This window comes from Camellia sinensis, chromosome 7 (assembly GCF_055761805.1).
Source record: "Camellia sinensis isolate YWXY chromosome 7, ASM5576180v1, whole genome shotgun sequence".
Lineage (NCBI taxonomy): Eukaryota > Viridiplantae > Streptophyta > Magnoliopsida > Ericales > Theaceae > Camellia > Camellia sinensis.
In genome coordinates, this window is record NC_138967.1 from 82341753 (window position 1) to 82365015 (window position 23263).

Consider the following 23263-nt stretch of genomic DNA (forward strand, 5'->3'; position numbering starts at 1 on the left):
AGAAGAAGAAGAAGAAGAAGATTACAAACAAAATATAAAATATTGCTCATATGATTAATAAAATTCATCAATCAAAATATAAAAAGAGAAAACACCAAACATAAAATAGAAAAATAAAATAAATTAATAAACATATATTTTCTATATTATTAAAATAAATATTAATTAATGAATAATTATGTTCACGAGTCTATTCAAATCAAGTTTGGATCAACTTGATTATTAAACAAATTTAAAAATAGGAGGATTTGGTGATAGTCCTCTTACTATCTAATTTGTCTTTCAAAAAGACAAGAATTATATAAGTACTTTCAAAACCCCATAATCTTGTAAAACTTGTTTCTTTTACTATATTACCCTCATATCTATCAACTCTCCTATTAAGCCATCTTCACTATATATTTCAGAGTAAAATTTTACTCTGTATGAAAGTAAAATTTTACATTATGAAACTAAAAGTAAAATTTTACTCTGTATGAAAGTAAAATTTTACTCTGTATAAAAGTAAAATTTTACTCTGAATAAGAGTAAAATGTTACACTCTGAAACTAAAAGTAAAATTTTACTCTGTATAAAAGTAAAATTTTACTCTGAAAAACTAGTAAAATGTTAGACTCTACACAAAAGTAAAATTTTACTCTGTTTAAAAGTAAAATTTTACTCTGAAAAATAAGTAAAATGTTAGACTCTACATAAAAGTAAAATTTTACTCTGTATAAAAGTAAAATTTTACTCTGGTTCTGTCAAATAAAAAAAACAGAGCAACAGAACCAGAGTAAAATTTTACTCTGGTTCTGTCAAATGAAATTAGACAAAAAACAACAAAAATAAATCAAAAACAAACAAACAAACAAAAATAAAACAAATTAATCAACAAATCAACATATCTAATTGAGAAAAAAAACTTCAAAAAAAACAAACAAACAAAAACAAAACAAATTAATCAACAAATCCACATATCTAATTGAAACGAAAAACTTCTAAAACTCGATCAACAATCACACATCTCAATGAAAAAGAATACTTGTGTTCAACAACACTCATACACAAATATATATATATATATATATATACATATTTTACTGTTCCTCATCCACATCCTTCCCAACCTCCTGTTCAACTTCTTTCAATCTCGAAGCTTCAGCCTTCGCATTCAACATCGCCAGCATCTCATCAACAACCTCATCATGTTTCTTCTCCGCTTCCAATTGAGCCATCTCCACCGCACTCCGAATCTCCATCTGCTCCGAAACCCTAGCTTTTGAATCTCCAACGACATCCTCATTCAATTTCAACATACTCAAAGCCACATCGTTGCTGATTATGAAGATGAAGAGAGGACCTTCTGTTGAAGCTTGGAAGACGCGACTATGGCGGTGGCTTGTCGACGACCTTCTGCTGACGCTTGGAAGATCCAACTATGGTGATTATGATATAGTTGATGACGAAGCTGATTATATATGTAGAAGTTTAGAGTATAATAGTCCTATAAAATATTTAAATAATAAGTTTTGTCCTTTATGCAAGACTTTATAATTATGAAAGAGTTTAAAAAGTATAATTTTTTTCTTAGTCCTTTTAACAATGAAAGGAAGGTAAAAAGGATTTATAGCTAAATTTCCCTTAAAAATATGGTGAGTAGAGTCCAAAAAAATAACAAAATAAGAGCAATCCATGCTTACCCCGTCACTTGATATAACAAGCCTCACAAATCATCCTGTGGTACACTGGCCTAAGGTTGTATGGCGTTTCTTAAATGTTCCCAAATGGTCTTTTATTTGCTGGTTGGCCATCCTTGGTAGACTCTCCACCCTTGACAAAGTTAAGAACTAGGGACTTACTCAAAATATGGCTTGTCTGCTTTGCAATTCTGCTAATGAAAATCATGATCATATATTTTTTCAATGTAGACATGCAAGCAGCCTTTAGAGGGGTGTCTTAAGCTTGAATGGTGAGTCATCTGAATATGGAGGCCTTGTTTGGAAACATACTATTTTAATAACTTTTTAACTTTTTTACAAAAAAATATGCAAAAAAATAAAGAGAGTAATATAACAACTTATAGTAACTTTTTAACTAAAATACGTAGTTCCCAAACATAACCAGATATGCATCAAATGGTTTCCTGGGAAGTGCATAATAGGCAGGGCAAGAAATTTAAACAAAAATTGTTCAAGCTTTTTTTTTGCATTCTGATTGCTCCAAACCAAAGCAAAGCCTGTACTTCTTCTTAGCAACCTGGTAGAGGACATTAGATGAAGAGTTGCTTCTTGGAATAACATTGAGAATAATCAGACCTCTAGGACTATAATTTGTGCATGGGGTTTCTCCCTATAATCTTTCATCGATATATTTTTTTCTGATGTAATTGTTAGCTTAGGGAATGCCCCCACAAATTCTCACATTTCACCCCCCAAAAGAAAATAGAAGCCCCACAAGTTTATTAAGCAAACGCTTTTGGAGACACAATCATCTTTATTACAAAGTAGTGAAATACAATAATTTCATTGAAGGATGCAGTAAGACTGGCAAATTTTCCAAACAGAAGCCAAACATAATAATAGACAACCATCATGTGCCCAACCATGCAGAAGCATATTATTTCTGAATCGATATTATGCAGAAACTCCAACCATCGGTGGCGGCCAAGTATGACTTGATTTTGACAACTACGATCAGAAGCAGTTAACATCAATGAATCCAGTCTCTGCATAATCTATGAATCTGTAAGCCGTTCCATCACCAATTTGAGAACAGAGGGAGCATCAACAGTCACAGCCACCTTGACTGAGGGTTTATCCAACCACTCAGTAACTTCAGCAAATCTGGTTTTATCATGAAAAGGCAAAAAAAATCTGGTTTTATCATGAAAAGGCAAAAAGATTGAGTCTTTAATAACAAGGTGAAAGAGATAATGTATATGTAACCAACTATATGCATCACTAGAATAACCGAATAAGGAAACAATCAGAAATTTACAAACTCGGCATCAGAAATTCACAAAAAGCTGAATGTCTTACATATTGCAGTTTCCCTAACTGCCCCCTTTTACTCATCCTCTATATCACATTGTAGATAATTTCTGTACTTCCTACATCTTCTTAATAGCCTTTCATTAAACAAACAGAGTTGTCAAAGGTTTTCTGCCAAATGCATACAATGGAAATGCCTATAACAACTAATGTTATGTTTGGATCACTGGAATGATTAGAAGGGAATGATCATCCCATCATAATGTCATTTATAATGTTTGGTTCACTAAAAACATTATGAGAAATGCACTGCAAATAGAATCATCATTCACCATTTAAGGGAATGGTCATTCCACATTCCACCTACATTTCAATGAACCAAAAACTAACTATCAATAATAATATCTTTAACTTAGCTGTTTGATTTTACACAACTTGTCCATATATACTCACTCAAATGCACCATATTCAAATGTCTAAAACAACTAAAATCACTAAAATGGATGTATTAGCAATGATATTATCTTTAAAGATTTCACATTAATTTTCACATACACCACCACTCTAACTTGATGAATGCACATATATATACATAAGTTTATAGAAATCTCTATTGTTTTTTCCCTTACCCTTTAAAATATCCGTTATCTTTATTTGACCCTTGCACATGTGAGAATATTATGTAAATTACGGAAATATATCAATTAGGTTATTTGTGAATATTCGATTGATGGTACATTGATTGCATAGGGTTATTTCTTATTATAGATTAGGTTTCGGATTGCTATAAATATTGGTTGTAATCATTGTATTACGTACATTTGAATAGACAGAAAACTTACATAGTATCAGAGCCACGTCCGAAACCCTAGGTCTGACCTTGATCATTCAAAGCTCGAAGTCTTCTCTGGGCTTCTCCGAAGTTGCGAAGCTGTTCTTTGGTCTTCTTCAAAGTCGCGACAATCCTCTGTGCCTGGTCTGAAGTCGCAATTCAAGGCTCTCTCGTCTCTCTCTCTCTAGGGTTCGTGGGTCGTCTGGGGTGTTCGATCGACAGTCCTCTCTCCCCCTTGGTTCGTCTGCTACTGCTGCTGCTGCTCTCTCTCTCTCTCTGTGTTCCGAAGTGTTCCTTGACCCTATATTAGCACTGTTATTTGGTTATAAAAAAATAAAAATAAAAGTAAAAATAAAAATAAACACTCATTTACAGTTTGACCCCTCAGTTTTCTGGTTATTAGACTTGAACTTTTGGTTTGGCTATTTTGCTCTATTTTGGGTTATTACACTTGAACACCTCAGTTTTTTGGTTATTATTATGTCTCTGGCTTCGGATGAGTGTGCCTTCTGCCATCAAAGGGGCCATTGGAAGTATCACTGTCCCAACAAGGGATGTCTATCTAGCTCGTCTTTTCAGTAGTCTCGAACCCAGCTTTGCTCTTCTTCTCCGAGTAATTTTCAAGCTCCCGCCAGTTCTACTGTATCAGCTCTAGCTCCAGCTCCAACTCCTGATCTGGCTTCCTTGCGTGCTCGGATTAGTCAACTTCAACATACATTGTCTACCTCGCAACCATCCTCGTCTGCCTCCATTGTTTCATCTCTTCATTCAGGTTTGCTTGGATCTTCTTCAGGTATTTCTTTGTCTGTCTGGATTTTTGACTCTGGTGCCTCTCATCATATGACTTCCCATCTCTGCCTTACTTTCAGCTTCCTCCTCTCACCGCCTCAGTTTCCACAGAGGATTTGGTTCATATTGATCAATTTCCTTCTGAGGTCCCGTCTAATGAGTATATCTCCACAGTTCCTCCTGAACTTGTCCCATCTTCTCCTCCTCCTTCACCTCTAGCTGCTTCTCCTCATTCGGTTTCTTTTCCTCATCCATTGTTAGTTTATTCTCGTCGCCAAGCTCCTCCTCCACCGATTGTCTCTGCCCCTGCTGTTGATCCTCCTACATCTGATGACTTTGATCCTGCTGCACACCGATATCTTACTCGTGCGCGTCATCCTCCAAACACGTTGGGTTGGTCTAATATATATTTTTCTACTTCCTATCGTACTTTTTTATCTGCTATTCACTCTTTTTCAGAACCTCAGTCTTATTAGGAGGCTTGTCAAGATCCTCATTGGGTTCAAGATATAGAGGATGAGTTGTCTGCTTTACAAAAAACTAGTACTTGGGAGTTGGTTCGTTAGCCTGCTGGTAGGAATTTGGTTGGTTGCAAATGGATCTACAAAGTCAAGAATCATTTTGATGGTTCTCTTGAGCACTACAAAGCTCGTTTGGTTGCTAAAGATTTCTCACAAGAGTATGGTATTGATTATGAGTAGACCTTTGCTCCTGTTGCCAAGATGACTACTGTCTGTACTTTGATCTCTGTCGCTGCTGTTCGTTCTTGGCCTCTTTATCAGATAGATGTTAAGAATGCTTTTCTTAATGGCCATCTCACTGAGGAGGTTTCCATATGTCCTCCCCCTGACCTTCACCATTCCTTTGGATAGGTTTGTCACATTCGGCGTACTCTATATGATCTGAAGCAGTCTTCCCGTGCTTGATATGATCGCTTTCAGATTGTTGTTACTGAGCTTGGGTTTCATCCTTGTGCCCAGAACTCTACTTTATTTCTTCTCCACACATTTGCTGGATTTGTTGCATTATTACTGTATGTGGATGAAATGATCATCACTAGTTCTAATTCTTCTACTATATCTGAGGTCAGTATCTTTTCCGCACCTTTGAAATGAAGGATCTGAGCCCATTGCGATATTTTCTTGGTATTGAGGTAGCTTCTTCTCCCAAGGGTTACTTTCTCTCTCATGCTAAGTATGCCAATAAGGTTATTCATCGTGCCGGTCTTACTGACACTATGATTTCTGATATCCCCCATTGAGCTTAATGTAAAGCTCACCACTACTGATGGTGTTCTTCTGGATGATCCTACTTTATATCGAGAGCTCGTGGGTTGCTTAGTCTATCTGACGGTTACTCGCCCTGATCTTACATATGTTATTCATGTGATTAGTCAGTTCGTTTCTGCTCCTCGTTCTATACATTGGACTGTTTTGGTTCGGATTCTTCACTATCTCCGAGGTACTATATTTCAGGATTTGCTGTTGTCTTCTACTTCCTCTTTGGACTTGGTCACTTATGCTGATTCTGATAGGGTTGGTGATGTCACTGATCGCAAGTCCACTTCTGGCTTCTGCATGTTTCTTGGTGATTCCTTGATTTCTTGAAAGAGCAAGAAACAAATTGTTGTTGCACGTTCCACTGTAGAGGCTGAATATCGTGCTATAGCTCATGCCACTGCTGAGATTATTTGGCTTCGTTGTCTCTTGACTGATTTAGGTGTCCCTCAGTCTTCTCTGACCTCCCTTTACTGTGACAACCCCAATGCTATTCAGATTGCCCATAACACTGTCTTTCATAAGCGGACGAAGCATATTGAGACTGATTGTCATTTTGTTCGTTAGCATCTGTAGTCTGGTTCCATCTCACTTCCTTTCGTCTCTTTGGCTTTGAAACTTGCTAATTTCTTTACGAAAACTCACACCACTGCTCGATTTCAGTTTCTTCTTGGCAAACTCTCAATGTTTTCTGCTAAAACACCTTGAGTTTGAGCGGGGGTGTGAGAATATTATGTAAATTATGAAAATATATCAATTAGGTTATTTGTGAATATTCGATTGATTGTCAATTGATTGTATATTCGATTGATTGCAGATTGATTGTATAGGGTTATTTCCTATTATAGATTAGGTTTCGGATTGCTATAAATATTGGTTGTAATCTTTGTATTACTTACATTTGAATAGACAAAAAAGCTTTTAGAAAACTTACAGCACAAAGTAGGATTGGGGATGGAAGTGGAAGTGGAAGCAGAAGCAGGAGTCAGGGTAGGGTAGTGAGGGCATAGAAAAAATTTCAAGGTTGAGAGCACCTCCGGGAGCGTGTAAATATTTTATAGGTTAAATATATAAATATATTCTAAATTTTTTTTTTCTGCTTAATTGTAATATATATGTTAAATATGAATAAATATTAGTGATTTATATCAATTACAAATTGTCTTTGTTAAGTATAAATTAATAGCATACAAATAAAAATTGCTACAATAAGTTTAAGTTATTTTTCTTTTATTTCTGTGATATTTGAACCTTTGAGAGGGTTCTATCTCTTTAGAGTGAGAATCTTACTCGAAGGGAGCGTGGAATCATGTCTCTAACTAAGGAACGCCACCCAAGTAGGAAATTCTTGCAACTAAGATTTGACCTCAATAAATCATTAGGACCAATTAATTCATGTTCCATTTAAGGGGCCCAAGCAAGCTAAGTCCACATTTGTTAAGGCTGGCACATATTCTTGTAAGCTTATAAAAATCAAAGGAGAAATCATTCTATTCATTTCCAAAAGCAATATATGATTCTATTTTGTTTTCATTGGTATAATTTGTTTCTATGTAGTTTCCAAAGCCAAATATGTTTCCATTCAATCTCGTTATTTACCCCTAACATTTATTTTGGGTAAATCGTTTCAGGATTTCAAGAAACCATCTTATTTTTGTTGGCTTTTAATTATTATTTGGAAGTAGGGGTGGGAATTTATGACAAGACACGATAACACGACTCAAACCGTACACGAAATTAGCGGGTTAGAGTTGACCATTTCCTAACTCGAACATGTATATGACACGACCTGATAACATAAATATTAAACAAGTCAGGTTAGTGTCAAATCTGTATAACATGAAACTAACACGGATAACCCGTACAATATACAATTAGTTACACATTTTAATATTATTTCCACTAAAGAGTATCATTTCATTCTTTAATCTCTTTCGTAATTACATCCAATTTATTAAAAAGTATGTAAAATACGATTTTAAGTTTAATATAGGTTTTGTTTTGCTTTTAATTGAATTTAATGTATTTTTTGTCTATTATTTGAGTTAATCTAATAAAAAATATAATAATAAAATATAATTTTTATAAATTAAGAAAATAAAATAAAGTTAGAATTAAATATTTTTATAAATAATTTCATTTAATGGAGATTAGTTTCATTAAATTTAACTTATGTAGAAATTTTCAAACTTTTTTCACATATTTGATATTTTTAGTTAATAGTGAAATTTGTTAGCATGACACGTTAAGACAACACGAACTGGACATGGACCGAAAATGACACAAAACGATAACAAGAAATAATAATTATGACAAATCCGACAAGACACGACACGAACATGACCCAACACGACACGACGCCTACCCCTATTTGGAAGTATGGTTAAGCCCAAATAAATACAATAAAAGTTGCAATTCAAATTGACAATTAAATTGAAAAAGGTCCCATCTTATGGTTAAGCCCTCCATAAATACCATCTTATTTCTGTTGGCTTCATCAACTTGCATACTATAATAAACCATTGGGAGTGATTTGGAGTGCCAAACAACCCTACCTTTTCTGTTTGTTGTAAAATAATGTGAGGCCCCTTGTGATGCCAATTGTCTGGACTCTAACAATACCTTCTGTATAAGTGATCAATGAAGGATTAACAGCTGCAAGAAGGGCTGTTGGATCATGAAGATAAACACCTACATCAAGTCCAAAACTACCATCAATATGTCAAATGAAAAAGGTCCTACCATTTAACTGGGTTCTATTTTCACACACACACACACACACACACAAAAAAAAAAAAAAAACCTTTCATGCAGTAAGAATCACGATGATACGAAAAGTACACATCTAAGATCTTGCACAGGTAATGAGCAAATTTTCCACCAGATTGTGCCAGCTTATCACGATCAGTATCTACCATGCATAGAAATTGGCAAAAGTTAGGTTTAAGGGAAGAAGAAAACAAACATAAATTTTGGCCATGTAGCATATGTAAACACAAATATATACACAAATGGTCTTAAAACCTATATATGGATGTTTTCTACCTGTCCCATTACATGTGCCTTTCCAAACCAGTCTATTTGTGGCAATTAAATGAAATTATGGTATTAAACTTTAATCAAAGGGCAGATCGCTTCCAACATTTTGTATGTACTTGCTGCAATACATTCATGATGGTACCCATATATCTTAAGATTTAATTGGTTTTTAGTTTGGAACTCTTAGAAAAGAGTAAAATTTGACAGTTCTATTATTGATCCACAAAAATAATAGAGTTAAAAGAAGATAAAAAACTTGACTGATTGAATTCAAAGGCCAAGAACTTAGTCTAGTGCATGTAAACTGGCCCCAGATACCCTACATATCCAAAAAAAAATTAAAGAATTCCAGGGCCAAGGATGAGACATACTCAGCCAAGGGTGCTAGTTGACCATTGTTATAATATATATATATATATATATACACATATATATTATGTATAACTTTCATTTGGAATTTTGGCCTAAATTCCTTACTCCTTGATACTCAATCGAATCCTCTTTTTTGACGATTGAATGCTCGACTATACTGTATAGTCACATATTTAGAAATTCTTGAACTCTTTCTTCTGTATCATCCTAAGAAGCACGAACACAGATACAAATGCGGACACGGACACGGGACAAGGCGATTTCAAAAAAATGGGGACACTAACACGGCGGGGACCAAACCAAGCCTTAAATCCCATCAAATGAAGTCGGCTACATGAATCATTCTTCTCCACTTAACTCTATCAACAGCGGGGACATGACATCAAAATATGTTTTCATATATTTTTATTTGCTATCTAAATTAATACTACGTCCACAAACAATCAATATTAACAAAAACTAACTCTAACTCTAATTCTATATATATATTTTAAAAACACTTTTAAATTAACACTTACAGTTTATATCTTTTTTATGGATAATCTATTAAGTATTCAAATCTAAGAAAAAAATAATAAACATTCAATATTCATCAAAAACACTAAAGAAAATGGGATAAAAGATAATTTGGCATGTCCCTAGTGTGTGCTCAAAGTGTTCCCAGCGTGTCCCTTGAAAATAAGTTAATTAAATAAGTGGGCATGCATGTGTCGTGTCCCATATATGTCTCCGCCGTGTACCTGTGTCTGACATGGATACGGCACTGGTTTTAAATTGTTGGTGCTTCATAGGTATCATATGATGTTATGGTGACGATACAGACCAAAATTCCATTATGGTCCAATTCTGACAGCGTTTATCTCAATAAGAACAGTGCGTTCTGATGTGTAAGTAGGAGAGAAAGGATGTCGTGATTAGGGTTTTGAACAAGATGACTTTTTCATTTTTTTCATATTGAAAAAGCAATAAGAATAATACAAAATTTTCAATTATGAGTTGGACGCTTTAACTATTCAGCCACAGATGCTTAGTGGGGATCCTTGTATACGGTGACCAAATCTCATCTGTTATTTTTTTTTTTTCTCTCTTCAAAACTACTCATACATAACACAAATATCTATTTAGTGAAATATGGTATTTTCTTCTAATTCATTCAAGATATGTGAATGAACCTACTGTTGAATCTAATGTGTTAAAATTAACGTAAAGTAGAAGATTTGCAATCCCCGTTCACATTTTTTTCTTTTTTTCAGTACATCAGAAAGTAAAAGTCAAGCGAACAAACAGGGACTAAGCCCTCTCTCTGGGTAATCATAACATATCAGCAACTAGCAAGCTTCAAATTTCTGCTGGGGATCATTCACAACAAGAAGATCCTCTGGTTGTTCAGCTGCAAACTTTGCCAATGCATCAGCACACACATTACCTTCTCTTAACACATGCTGGACAGTGCACTCAGATCCATTGAGTATGATCCTAGATTCCTCAAAGCCCTGCTAACAGGAACTTTTCCCTGGCCCTCCTTTTTCTCATGTCTGATTAGTAGTTCTCTTTTTCTTATCAATGAATAAATTTATTCACTTGTTTGACTTAGATGTCTCGTATTTCTCAAAAAAAGAGATTTGATGCCCATTGAGGAAAATTCCCCATTGCCATAGGAGTCTAGGCCGTGTGTCAGTCCCAATGTGGCTGATCATCCTCTTGGACCAGCTATTGATCATCCCCTTAGTAAGCTATTGCCTCACCAACTAGCTGATCAGATGAGCCCCTTGGGCGGATTGTGTATTGGGGGATCTAGAAATATTTTGTGATTAATGTATTAGAAAACCTTCTTTGAATTTGGCCAAGATCTTCGGAATTCATTTATTTCTCTTAGTGGTGGCTTACTTTGATATTTAATGTTCCAAACTCTTTACTCTTTTTTTTTTTTTTTTTTTTTTGGGGGGGGGGGGGGGGGGGGGGGGGAACTGAGAGTATTTTGTTTAGATCTCTATTTTTTTACCCATGTTGTACCAAATACTGCTAATTCACTTGCCACTAGGTTTGTTCACAGGTCGGTTTGGCTCGGATTGCCATAGTGTTTGAATAAATCATGAACCAATCCCAACCAAAGCTGCTATCAAAATCGATGGTGGATACAGTCAGTTTTGTGGGTCGGTTGCGGTTAGTTTCACGTATCAGAGGTCAACTCCCCTTTCGCCAAAATCCAACACAAACTAACAAACATTGCACAATCATTTCCACCTTCTAACACTGCCACTACACCACCACATCTCCACCAATACGAACTTGCAAAGTCTTAATCTCTGACAACCCCAAATCAACGAATAAAAACTTGATTAGACTGGGAGATAGATCTAAGGAGGGTGAAAAATAGGGGGATTGAAAGAAGTGGGGGAGAGAGAGAAGTTAATGCTGACTGCCGCCTATAGATGAGTTCTCCACCTCAGCCATTGTCGCCAGTGAGTAATTTTTTGCAGCTGAATGACAGTTTGTGAAGAGAGAGATGAAGGGGCCGAAAATCATAGATGCCTTTAAGAGAGAGAGAGAGAGGGGGGGGGGGGGGGAAGGTTTTGATTGATTGGAAAGACAACTTGATAGACATCATCACGTGTTATATTTAGAGGACACTGTTGGTTGTATAAAATAGTAAGGTGACAAGGTGTAATATCAAGTGCAAATGGGAAGAAACCACGTCTATTAGTTGATAAGGTGTTATATAACCTTCCAATAAAATGGAGCCACGTGGTTTAAGTGATATTAACCAGTAGGTTTGGTTTTGGCAAATTGGTATTCCTTAAGACCGTGAGCCAACCAACCATACTACATCGGCTCGGATCGGATCGGACAATTTGATTGGGCACATCAGATTATTGAACACCCCTACTTGCCATTACTTCATCAAGACCACGAATATGAGCAATACCACTGCTACTTCATAATTCTTCTATTTTATTGGATGGAATTTCAATGAAGTAGATCTCTAAGAGCCACGAAGTCGTAGCTTTCAATACAAAATAAATCATTTAAAGCTCAAGATATACCACTGTCAAGAGGAAATTACTTATTACTTGGGTTGTTTAAATATTTTGATTCAAAAGGGGGGGTAAAAATAAGAACTAGGTTGTGCCTCTGCCTATTTGAGCCAGATGAAAGGAGATTTTCATGTCCAATTTTGAAGGGCGAAGATCCTATAGGATCCTATACCAATTTTTCTTTAGTGGTGTCTAAAATTGATTTCTTCTGTGTAATACTAATTGATAGGGCCTGCTTGGTAAGAGCATAAGACGATTCTTTAACCATTTCAGCCCTCAATTTACCTACAAAAATATCACCCCTCTGTGGGTGATTCTATTTGCACCCAAATAATAACTCAATAAGCCCAACTTAAATTTTGAAATTTTAGTTCCAATTATATCCTAATGTAAATTTACTAATAAGGACAATACACATTGAACCGTAAAATAAAATATATATTTTTTCTCATGGTATACACAAACCATTTATACGTATTCTTTATATTCAACACTCTTCATCTTCTTTCTAAAGTTTCAATTATTTTATTTTCATCTCCTTCCTTACTCCAAAACTCCAATCCATCCCATCAAAACTCACCATCATCATCAACATCATTTTTTCTTATTGTGTTATAATTTTTTATTTTGGGTCTTTTTATCAACCAATCGGAGCTTCAGATTCAACAATACAACTTATCTTTTATATTTCTCTCATAGTAATTTGTTTCTTATTAGTTTCATTTCATTTTGATGATTTTAATCGAATATTGAGATAAAAGTAGTAGTTGCTATAAAAAAAAAAATGGGGAAAAGAAATAATTAAAGTTTCGATTATTTGGATGGTTGCTTTTATCATAGCTTCAATTGGGTGTACTAGAAATCGTAGGTTTAAGCTTCACGATTTTATTCTTTTGAGTTTTCAGGTAAGAATGGTTATCTAACAAAAACGATCTAGCATATACAAATAAATCAAAAAAAAAAAAAAAAAACATTGACTAAATAGTCTATAAATCATATCTATGAACACGTATATATATATATATATATATATTTATTTGACATTATTATATATTAATATTAAAACGAGGAGGTAGAAATGAATAGAAGCGTGTGTTTCGTGGTCCTCCGTCGTTCTTTTTCGCTGGCGCCATCGCTTTGTGAACAAAAGGAATAATTATAATGAGAAATATGTTTAAGGATTTTTCAAAGGGTTTTTCAAAATGGTGTAATTTGGGATTTTTGATTTGTTTGTTATTATTATTATTATTTTGGTGTACCTTAAAGGGTAGTTTGGAAAAAAACATAGGGTTTATTGATAGTAAATTATAATCCTAAATAATTTAATGGGGTGTATTAAGAAATTGGGCAAACTTAATGATTTTTTGGGTGCAAATGGAATTCCTCCCATCTGTACCCAAGATCCTAGCATCACAATTCCATCAGTAGATTTGTTCCGTCCAAAATTGGAATGGGCTAGGGTTATGAAATAAAAATTGGATTCATATAACATGAGAAAGAATTCCCATTCCTTAGTAGGAAAGATATGTAGCCATGAAAGAGGGATTAAGTGAAACAGTGATCAACATTATTGTAACTAGAACTGTCACACTCAATTCTGTGAAACTTTTTATCCTTATCATTTCCATTCAGATCTTCACTTGCACTAGCGTGGGTACTGCGCCTTTTGGGCCTATTTCCTATGACATATTTGACCCTCTAGAATGTGAATCAACAAGGTCTACATTTGGCAATAAATCGTTTTTCCCACAAGTATCAGATTCCATTTTATTATTTATCAAGGGACTATGGAAATCCAAATGACTAGATCGAATACCCAAACTTGCCAAATATAGACCGATTCACAAAAAGTAAGAGTCGCCACCTAATTTTTAATGGGGAAACTAAGAAGCCCCAACTCTGTTAATTTAGGCCATTGATCCATCACTATAAAAAATCTTGATTTGGGAATCTTCTATTCCATTTTTGATTCACCTATGACTTTAAACTAACCTACCATCTATGAGATACATACATAAAATATAGACTACATCACATCTATTAAAAAGCTTCTATTCCCTTTTTCTTTCTAACTCTAGGAACGTTTATAAGATTGACGGGTTTCTAAGAATCTGAGAATAGAAACCTACCAAAAATAAGGCTTTGTTTGGTTACAATTTTCAGAAACTATTTTTAAACAAGCTTTCGCTTGTCTTGACTGAACTTTTTTCATATTTTAATCAATTTTTATTTTTTATTTTTTATTTTGTAGATACATAGATGCATCTAAAAAGTAAAAAAATTTAACTACGTTATGAAAAAAATTCACTAAAAACACAAACAACCCAAACAAAAATGCGCACAGATTTTTGCTCAAATTTTCATCAATTTTTATTGATTTGGTTGTAAATTTTGTCAAATTTCAAAGTTTGATTCCTTATTCTTAGATTCAAGCCAAGTTTTGATGTTTTGATTTAGAAAACAACTTCATTTTCATGTTTCCCATTAAATTTGCATGAATTATGTTGAGTTTTCATGAACCCTAGCTCAGGGAAAAGGAAGGAGAAAAGCTGAAAATGCTGAATTTTCGAACAGCTCAGACTTTCCCAAAACCGCACATGCGGCCTGTTTCACCAGATTTCAACTTCGAGACTGCATAAAAGGCACGCGTGGTTTTGGTCCCGCACATGCGGAATTCCCTTGTTTCGCATGGAGTTTTGTTTTGGTATCCTCTTTCACTTGGGACACTTTTTGTATGCATTTGACACTTAGTTAAAGCTTGAACTAGACCTAGAACAATGCTAAACACTTAGAAAAGTTTAAGAAAACATTAAGCAACATTTATGTATTCAGTTTGTTAAAGCTTATTCGAATTAGGTTTGTACTTCAATGTTATGTTATTATTTGATGTAGGTCAAGCTTTGAAAGAAGGAATCCTCTTGTTTGACCGAGCCATTTGTGAGTGGTGATTTAGTAACACTATGTTAAATCAAATATGTTTTCAATGCAAACCTGATTATGTTTATAAACTTTGTTATGTTTTGCTATGAATGAACATTCTATATTATTTTATCATGTATTTAGATGACATTCATGGATCAGGCCCACAATTGGGGGAATATTCAATCATATATGATGGCCGAGCTCACTTTCTTTACGTTTAGCCGGTACCCGGGTCGGTTAAGCACCTTGTAATCCTTGAAATGCTCATCACTATGTATTTTGTTTGCAAGTCAAGTCATGTTTTGTCTTGTACAAGTTAATATGTTATTTTGAAGGAATGTTTAAATCTTTCAATGTTTATTCATTTACCGCCTTACTTTATTACTATTCACTGCGCAATGGCTCACCCCTCCCCATTATATGTATGTAGGTGAAGACGAAGAACAAGGACACGAGGAAGAGTCACACTAGAACCCTTTTTCTTTTATTTTGTTCTTTTGAAAGATATAACCTTGAGACAAGAGTTTTGTTTATATGTTTTGATTTTTATAAGGGCATCTTTTGATGTTGTTCGCTTTTCTTTTTATTTGAGCTTGTAAATATCAAGATAAGTAAATAAGAGGTTCGCTTGTTTTGTTCCACTCTTACTTATGCACTTTGATTAATATAATGAACAGGTTAGGTAATTCCGCATAAACCCCAAGGTTATAGTCCAGTCTTGTCTTGCTAGGCCTTTTGTAGTTAGATACTACCGGCTGGTCATAGCTGCTATCCTGTTTGGGACGGGATGACATTTGACCAATTCTAAGTTAAATTTTGAAAATGAAGAACTGATTTGATTAAAAACCGGAACCCAAAATCGATCGAACATGTGAACTAATTGACCACTCTCAGCTAAGGTCGAGAACAATTTTGGACTTAAAATCGGGAAATGGTAACCCACTAAGTCCATTGGTTGTTCAAGAGTGTCTACTGCATTGCATTGGTAACCATTTCATCATTAGGAAGCACCCAGTATACGAAAGTTTTATGGCTGGTCAAAATGGTATCTACAACTAGTATTTTAGGACCAAGACTCTCCATTGATTTACTTAAACTATCACTTCTAATTACATTGAATAAAAAAAATTTAAAATTGTGTTTTATCTATTGAATCCATTATTCTTTGTTCTCATTTGGAAAACAAAGAAGGGCCTTTCAAATATACTCATTTTCAAGATCGGGGCTAGCTATAAACCACTCAGCCATCTCTCCGAGAGACAATTTGATTTTATTTCTACAAATAGAATATGGATTAATATAAATAGAGTATATAAGAGAGGATCCAGAGCTGGTAGCAGGAATCGAACCCACATCTTTAGCTAGGAAGGCTAGGGTTTATAGTCAACATATAAGTGGATGCCACCACTATCAGTAGAAGGCTATCAGGTGTGAACAGAATAAATCTGCTTCTCTTTGTTCTATGAACATAATTGCTCCACTATTATCAACAAAATAGACACAAACAAGGTTTCAGTGTTCAAACCTTTAGCAAAGGAATTATACAACAAAATAGACACAAACAAGATGTGTTCTATCAGAAGAAAAGGTGTGATATGCTTGCTTAGTAAACTAGCATTTGCACAAATAAAAATAGCAACTAACACTCAGATATAAACAGATTATTAGATGATAAAAATAACTGAACATTAGTAGGAATATCACTTGCAATCTTTTAGAAATTGATCCCAAGATTCACAATGTCTAGTACATGCAACTCCTCTTCAAACAAACTACAAACTTAAGTTTTCAAAAGCATTCATCTGGCTAGATCCAAGTAGTTGTGCTATGACTTCATTGAGTTCAATTAATTGCTTGGATAGTGTCAAGAAAAGCTTGTGATTACGAAAAATACCCAATACTGCAAGAAGGAGTTCAATTAGGCTACATTTAGTATTTTGAGCCTAGCTAAGGCTTTGAAGTAGCCTTTCCACTTGTGACTAAGGTTGGAAACTACTATTGATTGTTGAACTGAGGCTTAAAGAAAGTAAGCGTGAGAGATGGAAAGTGCAAGGAATGACATACGCAGGATGGGGGAAAAGTACTCTTTTGCCCTCCAATCGTAAAGACGAACAGGAAGGAATGGAAACTGGAGAAAGGGGTGTCTAATTTATTAGACATTCTGCCATCAAATATGGAATCAAGGGTGTTGTTTGAAGGGGAAACTTTCAAAATGATTGCTGTAGATTAATTTTCTCTCCCTCCCGTCTTCATTTTCCATCCCCCTTTCTCCTACTAATTACTAAATAAAGAAATTGTCTCCAAACCTCTTTTTCCCCTTCCCCATTGCCATTCTTCTTACCAAACAAAGGACCTTGTATAAGAATAGAAGTGCAACATGAGATAATCCATCAATGAAAAACTCATTTAACTTAGAAAGGCTCTAACTAGTAATAGTGGGGAGATTATAAATAATAATAAAATAAGAAAAATATAAAATTATCAATATTGCTCTGAAAAAGAGAGTAAATTTAGAAACATAGAAAAGAGGATTTTTTTTTTTTTCCCTGACCCTGAACAACTGGGATATAACTTAAAGCCACAGATATGGTAACACATGCAAGGGCACATGCATTTACATATTTTATGGGCAGAAATACAATCAATGTATATGGGTGACAAAGCATATAAAAGTGTTACCTGTCAAAACAACTTGGTGTGTAACATTAATCCCAACAGCCAAAACATCAGCACCGCTTGTAAATACAATATCTGCAGCATCTGGGTCGCCAAAAATCTGGCCATTTAATCCATGAACAAATGATGTGAAAAGAGAAAGTTGGCTGGAGCAAAACTAAAGGACATTCAATGACATTAATTCAAGTAAAAGTGATGGAGAGAAGTCGTGCTTTCAGAGCTTGATAACCTATAAGTTTATTAATAGCTGAACTCTCTCTCATGCAGATATGTGACCCAATAAAAGAAGCAATAAAACAAAATCTATAAAGGATTTTGAGTTATATGACAGGGACATGACTATTTCAACTTTATTTGTCGCTGTGACAAGTATTGCATGCTGGAGGCATTTGAGACATTATTAGTAACATACTTCTGGTTTCTGAAGTCACAGTCCCACACCATATCCACACACATTAACAATGAGCAACTTACATTGGCCTCCGCTGCTGGATTCACATTTCCATTTACTGCAAAAGCGCCGCCAAGAACAACAATCTGCCCAATAATTTTCGCAAATGCAGGATCTAATTGAATAGCCTGTATCAATCGATAAACTTGATAAGCAACCTTTTTTCCAATATTTTCGGTAAAATCGACAGCTTAATAATCAATTTCTTTTTAATTCAAAGCCCATGGAAGAACCTGACCAATGCAATATTTGTAAGAGGGCCAAGGGCCACCACGGTGACTTTTCCAGGGTAAAGGTTAGCTTGCTGGACGAGGAAAGCAGCTGCTGACTGTTCAATTGGCTTTCCTTCTGGTGGGGGAAAGTTTTGGTTGCCAAGCCCATCAGCGCCATGTACAAAATCAGCTATACGGAGTTTTGTACCTTTCTATATTTAACCAAACATAGACAAATCAACTTTATACTCTACTGCAGGATGTGACTTACTAGTGAAATTATGCATTAGATTCAGAGTTGGAACAAATAACTTTGAAAAAAATGAAGAAAAAATGAATTATGTATCTTACATAAACAAATTAATGAGGTTCAAAGTACCAAGCACCTAAGAAATTGCGCCTAGAGGGGTCGTGAATAAGCCAATTTTTTTACAAATTAATGCCAAATTGGCAATTATGAAATTAACCAAGTGATTAATTGATTTCAAATCAATTCGAAACACAATTAACCAATCAATTAATCAACCCATCAATTTGGCATTTAATCAATCTAATCCGTCAATCTCATCGCATAAAGAGCAATCAACCACAAGACAGCAAACCCTATAAATTTAGAATCCCACTTCTATAGGAAGAAAATCACAATCCGAACACCCACAATCAATCCGTGCTTCTTAGCTTTTAAGGGAAACATTAAAGGAATCAAAATTTTTTAGGGGAAAAGGATCATACTTAATCAAGTTTGATCAATGTGACCTTGCAAGTACTTGACAAGAGGTGTGGAGAGAGAAGAAAAAGTTTAATGCTTGATAAAAGCAGCGATCCCAATAGGCATAATTGCATAGAATCAAGATGGAGTCAAATGGTGTTTACGTACAGTGATTGTGACATGAGATCCTTCAGCCACTGGGATGTCAGTCCTCCCTGCAACCTCCAACTAAACCATAAAAGACAGAGAGAGAGAAAATAATGTGAATTTCCAGAAATAACACACGCACACACACCCAAGAAAAAAAAAAAGGTCCTTATCTTAGCAAAAGTCTGATTCATTGAAACCATGTCATCAAAAAAAAATGTGAGGAGGGTGATAAGGATCTAGAGTTAAACAAAATACTCACCCAAAAAACAGTAAAAGAAAAGCTTAACCAGATCAATTTTCCTTGATTACTTTTTAAGTAAAATGAAATCTACACCCAAAAAACTAAAAAGAAAAGAAAGAAAGAAAGAAAGAAAGAAATACCAAATGCAAAGCATTTCTTGTAGCGAGTGTTGTATAGACATTTCCATAAATGGTTGTGAGTCCAATCACTTCCACTTCTGGCGATCGCAATGCCACAAATATAGCCATGGCATCATCTGTATGCATAGGGTAACTTGCTTTGTCACAATATCAGACCCCCAAAAAAATTAGGGGAAAAAGAAAGACAGTGGATTTAGTTTGTGTTTGGAGGTAAATTTTTAAAAACAATTGTGAGAGGGAGTTTATAAATTTTTTTAATTTATTTGGTGATATATTTTGAAAATAATTGTGGAGTTTAAAATGATTTGATATTTTGTTATAATTGAGTAGACGTGTGTATTTAAAAAAAAAAAAATGGTCGTGAAAGAAAAAAATGATTGAGAGGAGAGAGATGACAGAAAAAATGAATTGATTGATGTGTAGTAAAGAGAATAATTTTAAAAAAAAAATTCAAAAAATTTGAACTAAAGCAAATGTAGTTGGGTAGATGTGCATATTCACCTCAAAAAAGAGCAAGGCTTGGTTTGGAAAGTTGGTTGGTTTTTTAGTTTTTTGATTTTTTTTGACTATTTTAGTTTGGGACTCAAAAATCTAGTTTGGGAAAGGGTTTTTGTTTTTTTTGTTTTTTTCAAAAGAAATAATATAATGATTATAAGTTTGATGTGACATTTTTTTCTTACTGATCTAAAAACCTATTTTGTTTTTTGTGACTATTTTAGTTCCAAACCCACTTCCCAATCAATGACTAAATGTGTATGAGAGAAAAAATGATTGAAAAGAACAGACAATAGATAAAAAGTGATTGATTAATTTGTAGGAGAGAGAGTGATTTGAAAAAAAAATTAAAAAAATTTAAACCAAATAATTTTAAAAAAATTTCTCAAAAAATTATATCTTGATATACGATCCAAAGAAACCCTAATTTTTTGAATCCTGCTATCCTATGGCCCACTCAATCGTTTGAAAACAGAAACTTTTGTGCAGAAATGTTAGAATCTCATGGGTTTTTGATGATTTTTATGTTACTCTCTTTAACTTTTTTTAGTATAATTATTACACTTAAAAAAAGTTAATTTTTTAAAATTATCTTTTTAATAGTACATTTTTTTTGAAAATATCAATATTATAATTGTACTTTTTATATTATTTATTAATTTAAAAGAAACGTAAAATAAAAAATTTATATTATTTTTATACTTCATTTTTTAAGAGGGAGGGACTAATATTTTGAGACAATAAAAAATGAAATAAGAAACTAATGGGACGGAGGGAGCATAAAAATTTGTTTGGGATGGTGGGGTTAGGATCAGTTAATTTGCAGTGCTTTGTGAGGAACCAGCAAGCATAACAAATAAGTAATTGAGGAACCAAATATGATTTTAGCATATAACACTATCAGATCAAGCCACAGATCCTTGTAAAAATAATTATTATGTATTTGATGAATGAGATGAATTAGAGAGAGAGAGAGAGAGAGAGAAAGAGAGAGAGTATGATGACCGATGCCAGGGTCGGTGTCGATGATGATCTTCTTTGGTGGTTGTAGTGTGGTTTCCATTTGAATTTAGCTCCGCTGCAACCCAAATTAAACACACTCACCCCGCAAATCCCAACTCCGGATCCTCTCCAACACTACTGTTCAATTAATTAATTGTGAATTAAATTTTAAATTGTATATTTGGTAATTAATATCTTTCCGATTCCCTGTACTTAATATAAAATATCAAAATAAAACTTAGTGGGTGAGAAAGATTTAAAATATAATATATAACAATATTATGGTGATGTTTGGTTATCATTTTGGGCTACATAATCATAAAAAGACAAAAAAAAATTAAAAAATCATAAAAAGTCAAAAATCACAAAAAGACAAAAAAAATCCACTATTCCAAAACTAAAAGTCAAAAAAACCAATCAAGAATAGCAAACGAACAAAAAAGTCACAGGTTAAAAAAGTCAAAAAAATCAAAAAAACTAAGTAAAAAAGTCATTGTCAAACGAAGGCTACATAAATTAATATTATATATTATATAGATGATTAATAATCGGTTAAAATATTTTTTAATCTGTCAATTCGTTCAAACTGTAATTTGTTAATCCATCATTTAATTTAGGGGATTTTTTTTAAAGATCCCTGGTATTAAGATTTTATAGCATAAAGGACATTTAATATTTTCTAATATCAATCTAGAGAAAATTCGATCTAAAGAATTTCTCTTGACAAATCACAGAGAAAATTTCAAATCGCCCTGGACACATCACAGAGAAAATTCCAAATTTCTTTGGACAACAATGAGAATTAGTGCTCTGCTTCAAAGAAAATTGGGTTGGTCTAGAGAAATTATCTGGTTTTGACTGAATTTTCTCTGAGTTGGTCCAGAGAAATTATTTGGTTTAGACTGAATTTTCTCTGGACACATCACACAGAAAATTCTAAATTTCTCTTGACAACAATGAGGACTAATGCTCTGCTTCAGAGAAAATTGGGTTAGTCCAGAGAAATTCTCTAGTTTATACTGAATTTTCTCTGGTTTGGTCTAGAAAAATTCTCTAGTTTGGATTAAAAGTTCTCTAGATTGATTTAAGGAACCTCAGACATTCTCTCCAGATGTCATCATTGAGTAGGCCACCTGGTATTCATTCAAAGTGCGGGATAAATTTTGGCATGATATAGATGCTCATGTTGATGGGGCTTTTCCCAAAATAAGCTAAAATAGCAACTTATTTCCCAAACTAGGTCTAGTTTTGATGGAATTCCCAAAATAAGCTAAAACGTTATTACAAATCACATTTTTACCATATTTCTGGCCCAGCCGTGAAAAAGTGATAAAATCATAAAAGTATGGTTACAAACCACGCTTTTAATTAAGAAAAACGTGGTTACAAACCACGCTTTTAAGGAAATCTGTTTTTGTAAAGAAAGCACTTTCAAATAAAATTATTTTGTAACCAAAATATAAAACAAGTAGGGAGGTAACTCAAATGGTAGTGTTCTCCTTTCCATGGGAGAGGTATGGGGTTCAATACCTCACATCTCTAATATTTAAAATAAAAAATAAAATTTTTAAAATTTGTTAATATTTAAAATATTAAAAAAATATAACACATAAATGTATGAAATATAATGCAAATTAAAATAAATAAATAAATATTTATGTGTTGTATTTTTTTAATATTTTAAATATTAAAAAAAATATTTTTTATTTTAAATATATAATTTTTATTATAAATATTTTATTTTATTTTATAAATATTTTAATTTTTTTGTTATGTGTTTTGTTATGATATGAGTGTGGAAATGTGTTTTGAATTTAAAATATTAAAATTAAAATATTAAAATATTTAAAAAATAAAATAAAATATTTAAAATAAAAAAAATTATATATTTAAAATAAAAAAATAAAATTTTCTTAAACATTTTTTTATATTTTATAAAAAATAAATCC

The 23263-nt window shown here is 33.6% G+C and overlaps 1 protein-coding gene across 1 annotated transcript; it reads right to left on the reverse strand.

Moving 5' to 3' along the window:
• Positions 1 to 2311: 2311 nt before the first annotated feature.
• On the reverse strand, positions 2312 to 21538 carry LOC114304748 (putative uridine nucleosidase 2). The gene is made up of 9 exons (XM_028249902.2): positions 21318 to 21538; positions 19818 to 19933; positions 19455 to 19514; positions 18604 to 18789; positions 18389 to 18493; positions 17918 to 18014; positions 8674 to 8781; positions 8426 to 8561; positions 2312 to 2825 (listed from the first exon to the last, which is right to left on the reverse strand). The coding sequence occupies exons 1-9, from the start codon at positions 21373 to 21375 to the stop codon at positions 2717 to 2719; spliced, it is 975 nt and encodes a 324-aa protein (XP_028105703.2). The 5' UTR covers positions 21376 to 21538; the 3' UTR covers positions 2312 to 2716.
• Between the last annotated feature and the right edge of the window lie 1725 nt (positions 21539 to 23263).

Coding starts and splice junctions, on each gene's coding strand:
- LOC114304748 (XM_028249902.2), bottom strand. CDS start 21,375: ATGGAAACCACACTACAACCACCAAAGAAGATCATCATCGACACCGAC. Junction 19,934..21,317: donor CGACACCGACCCTGGCATCG/GTCATCATACTC, acceptor CTATGCATACAG/ATGATGCCATGGCTATATTT. Junction 18,790..19,454: donor GATCTCATGTCACAATCACT/GTACGTAAACAC, acceptor GGTTAAATATAG/AAAGGTACAAAACTCCGTAT.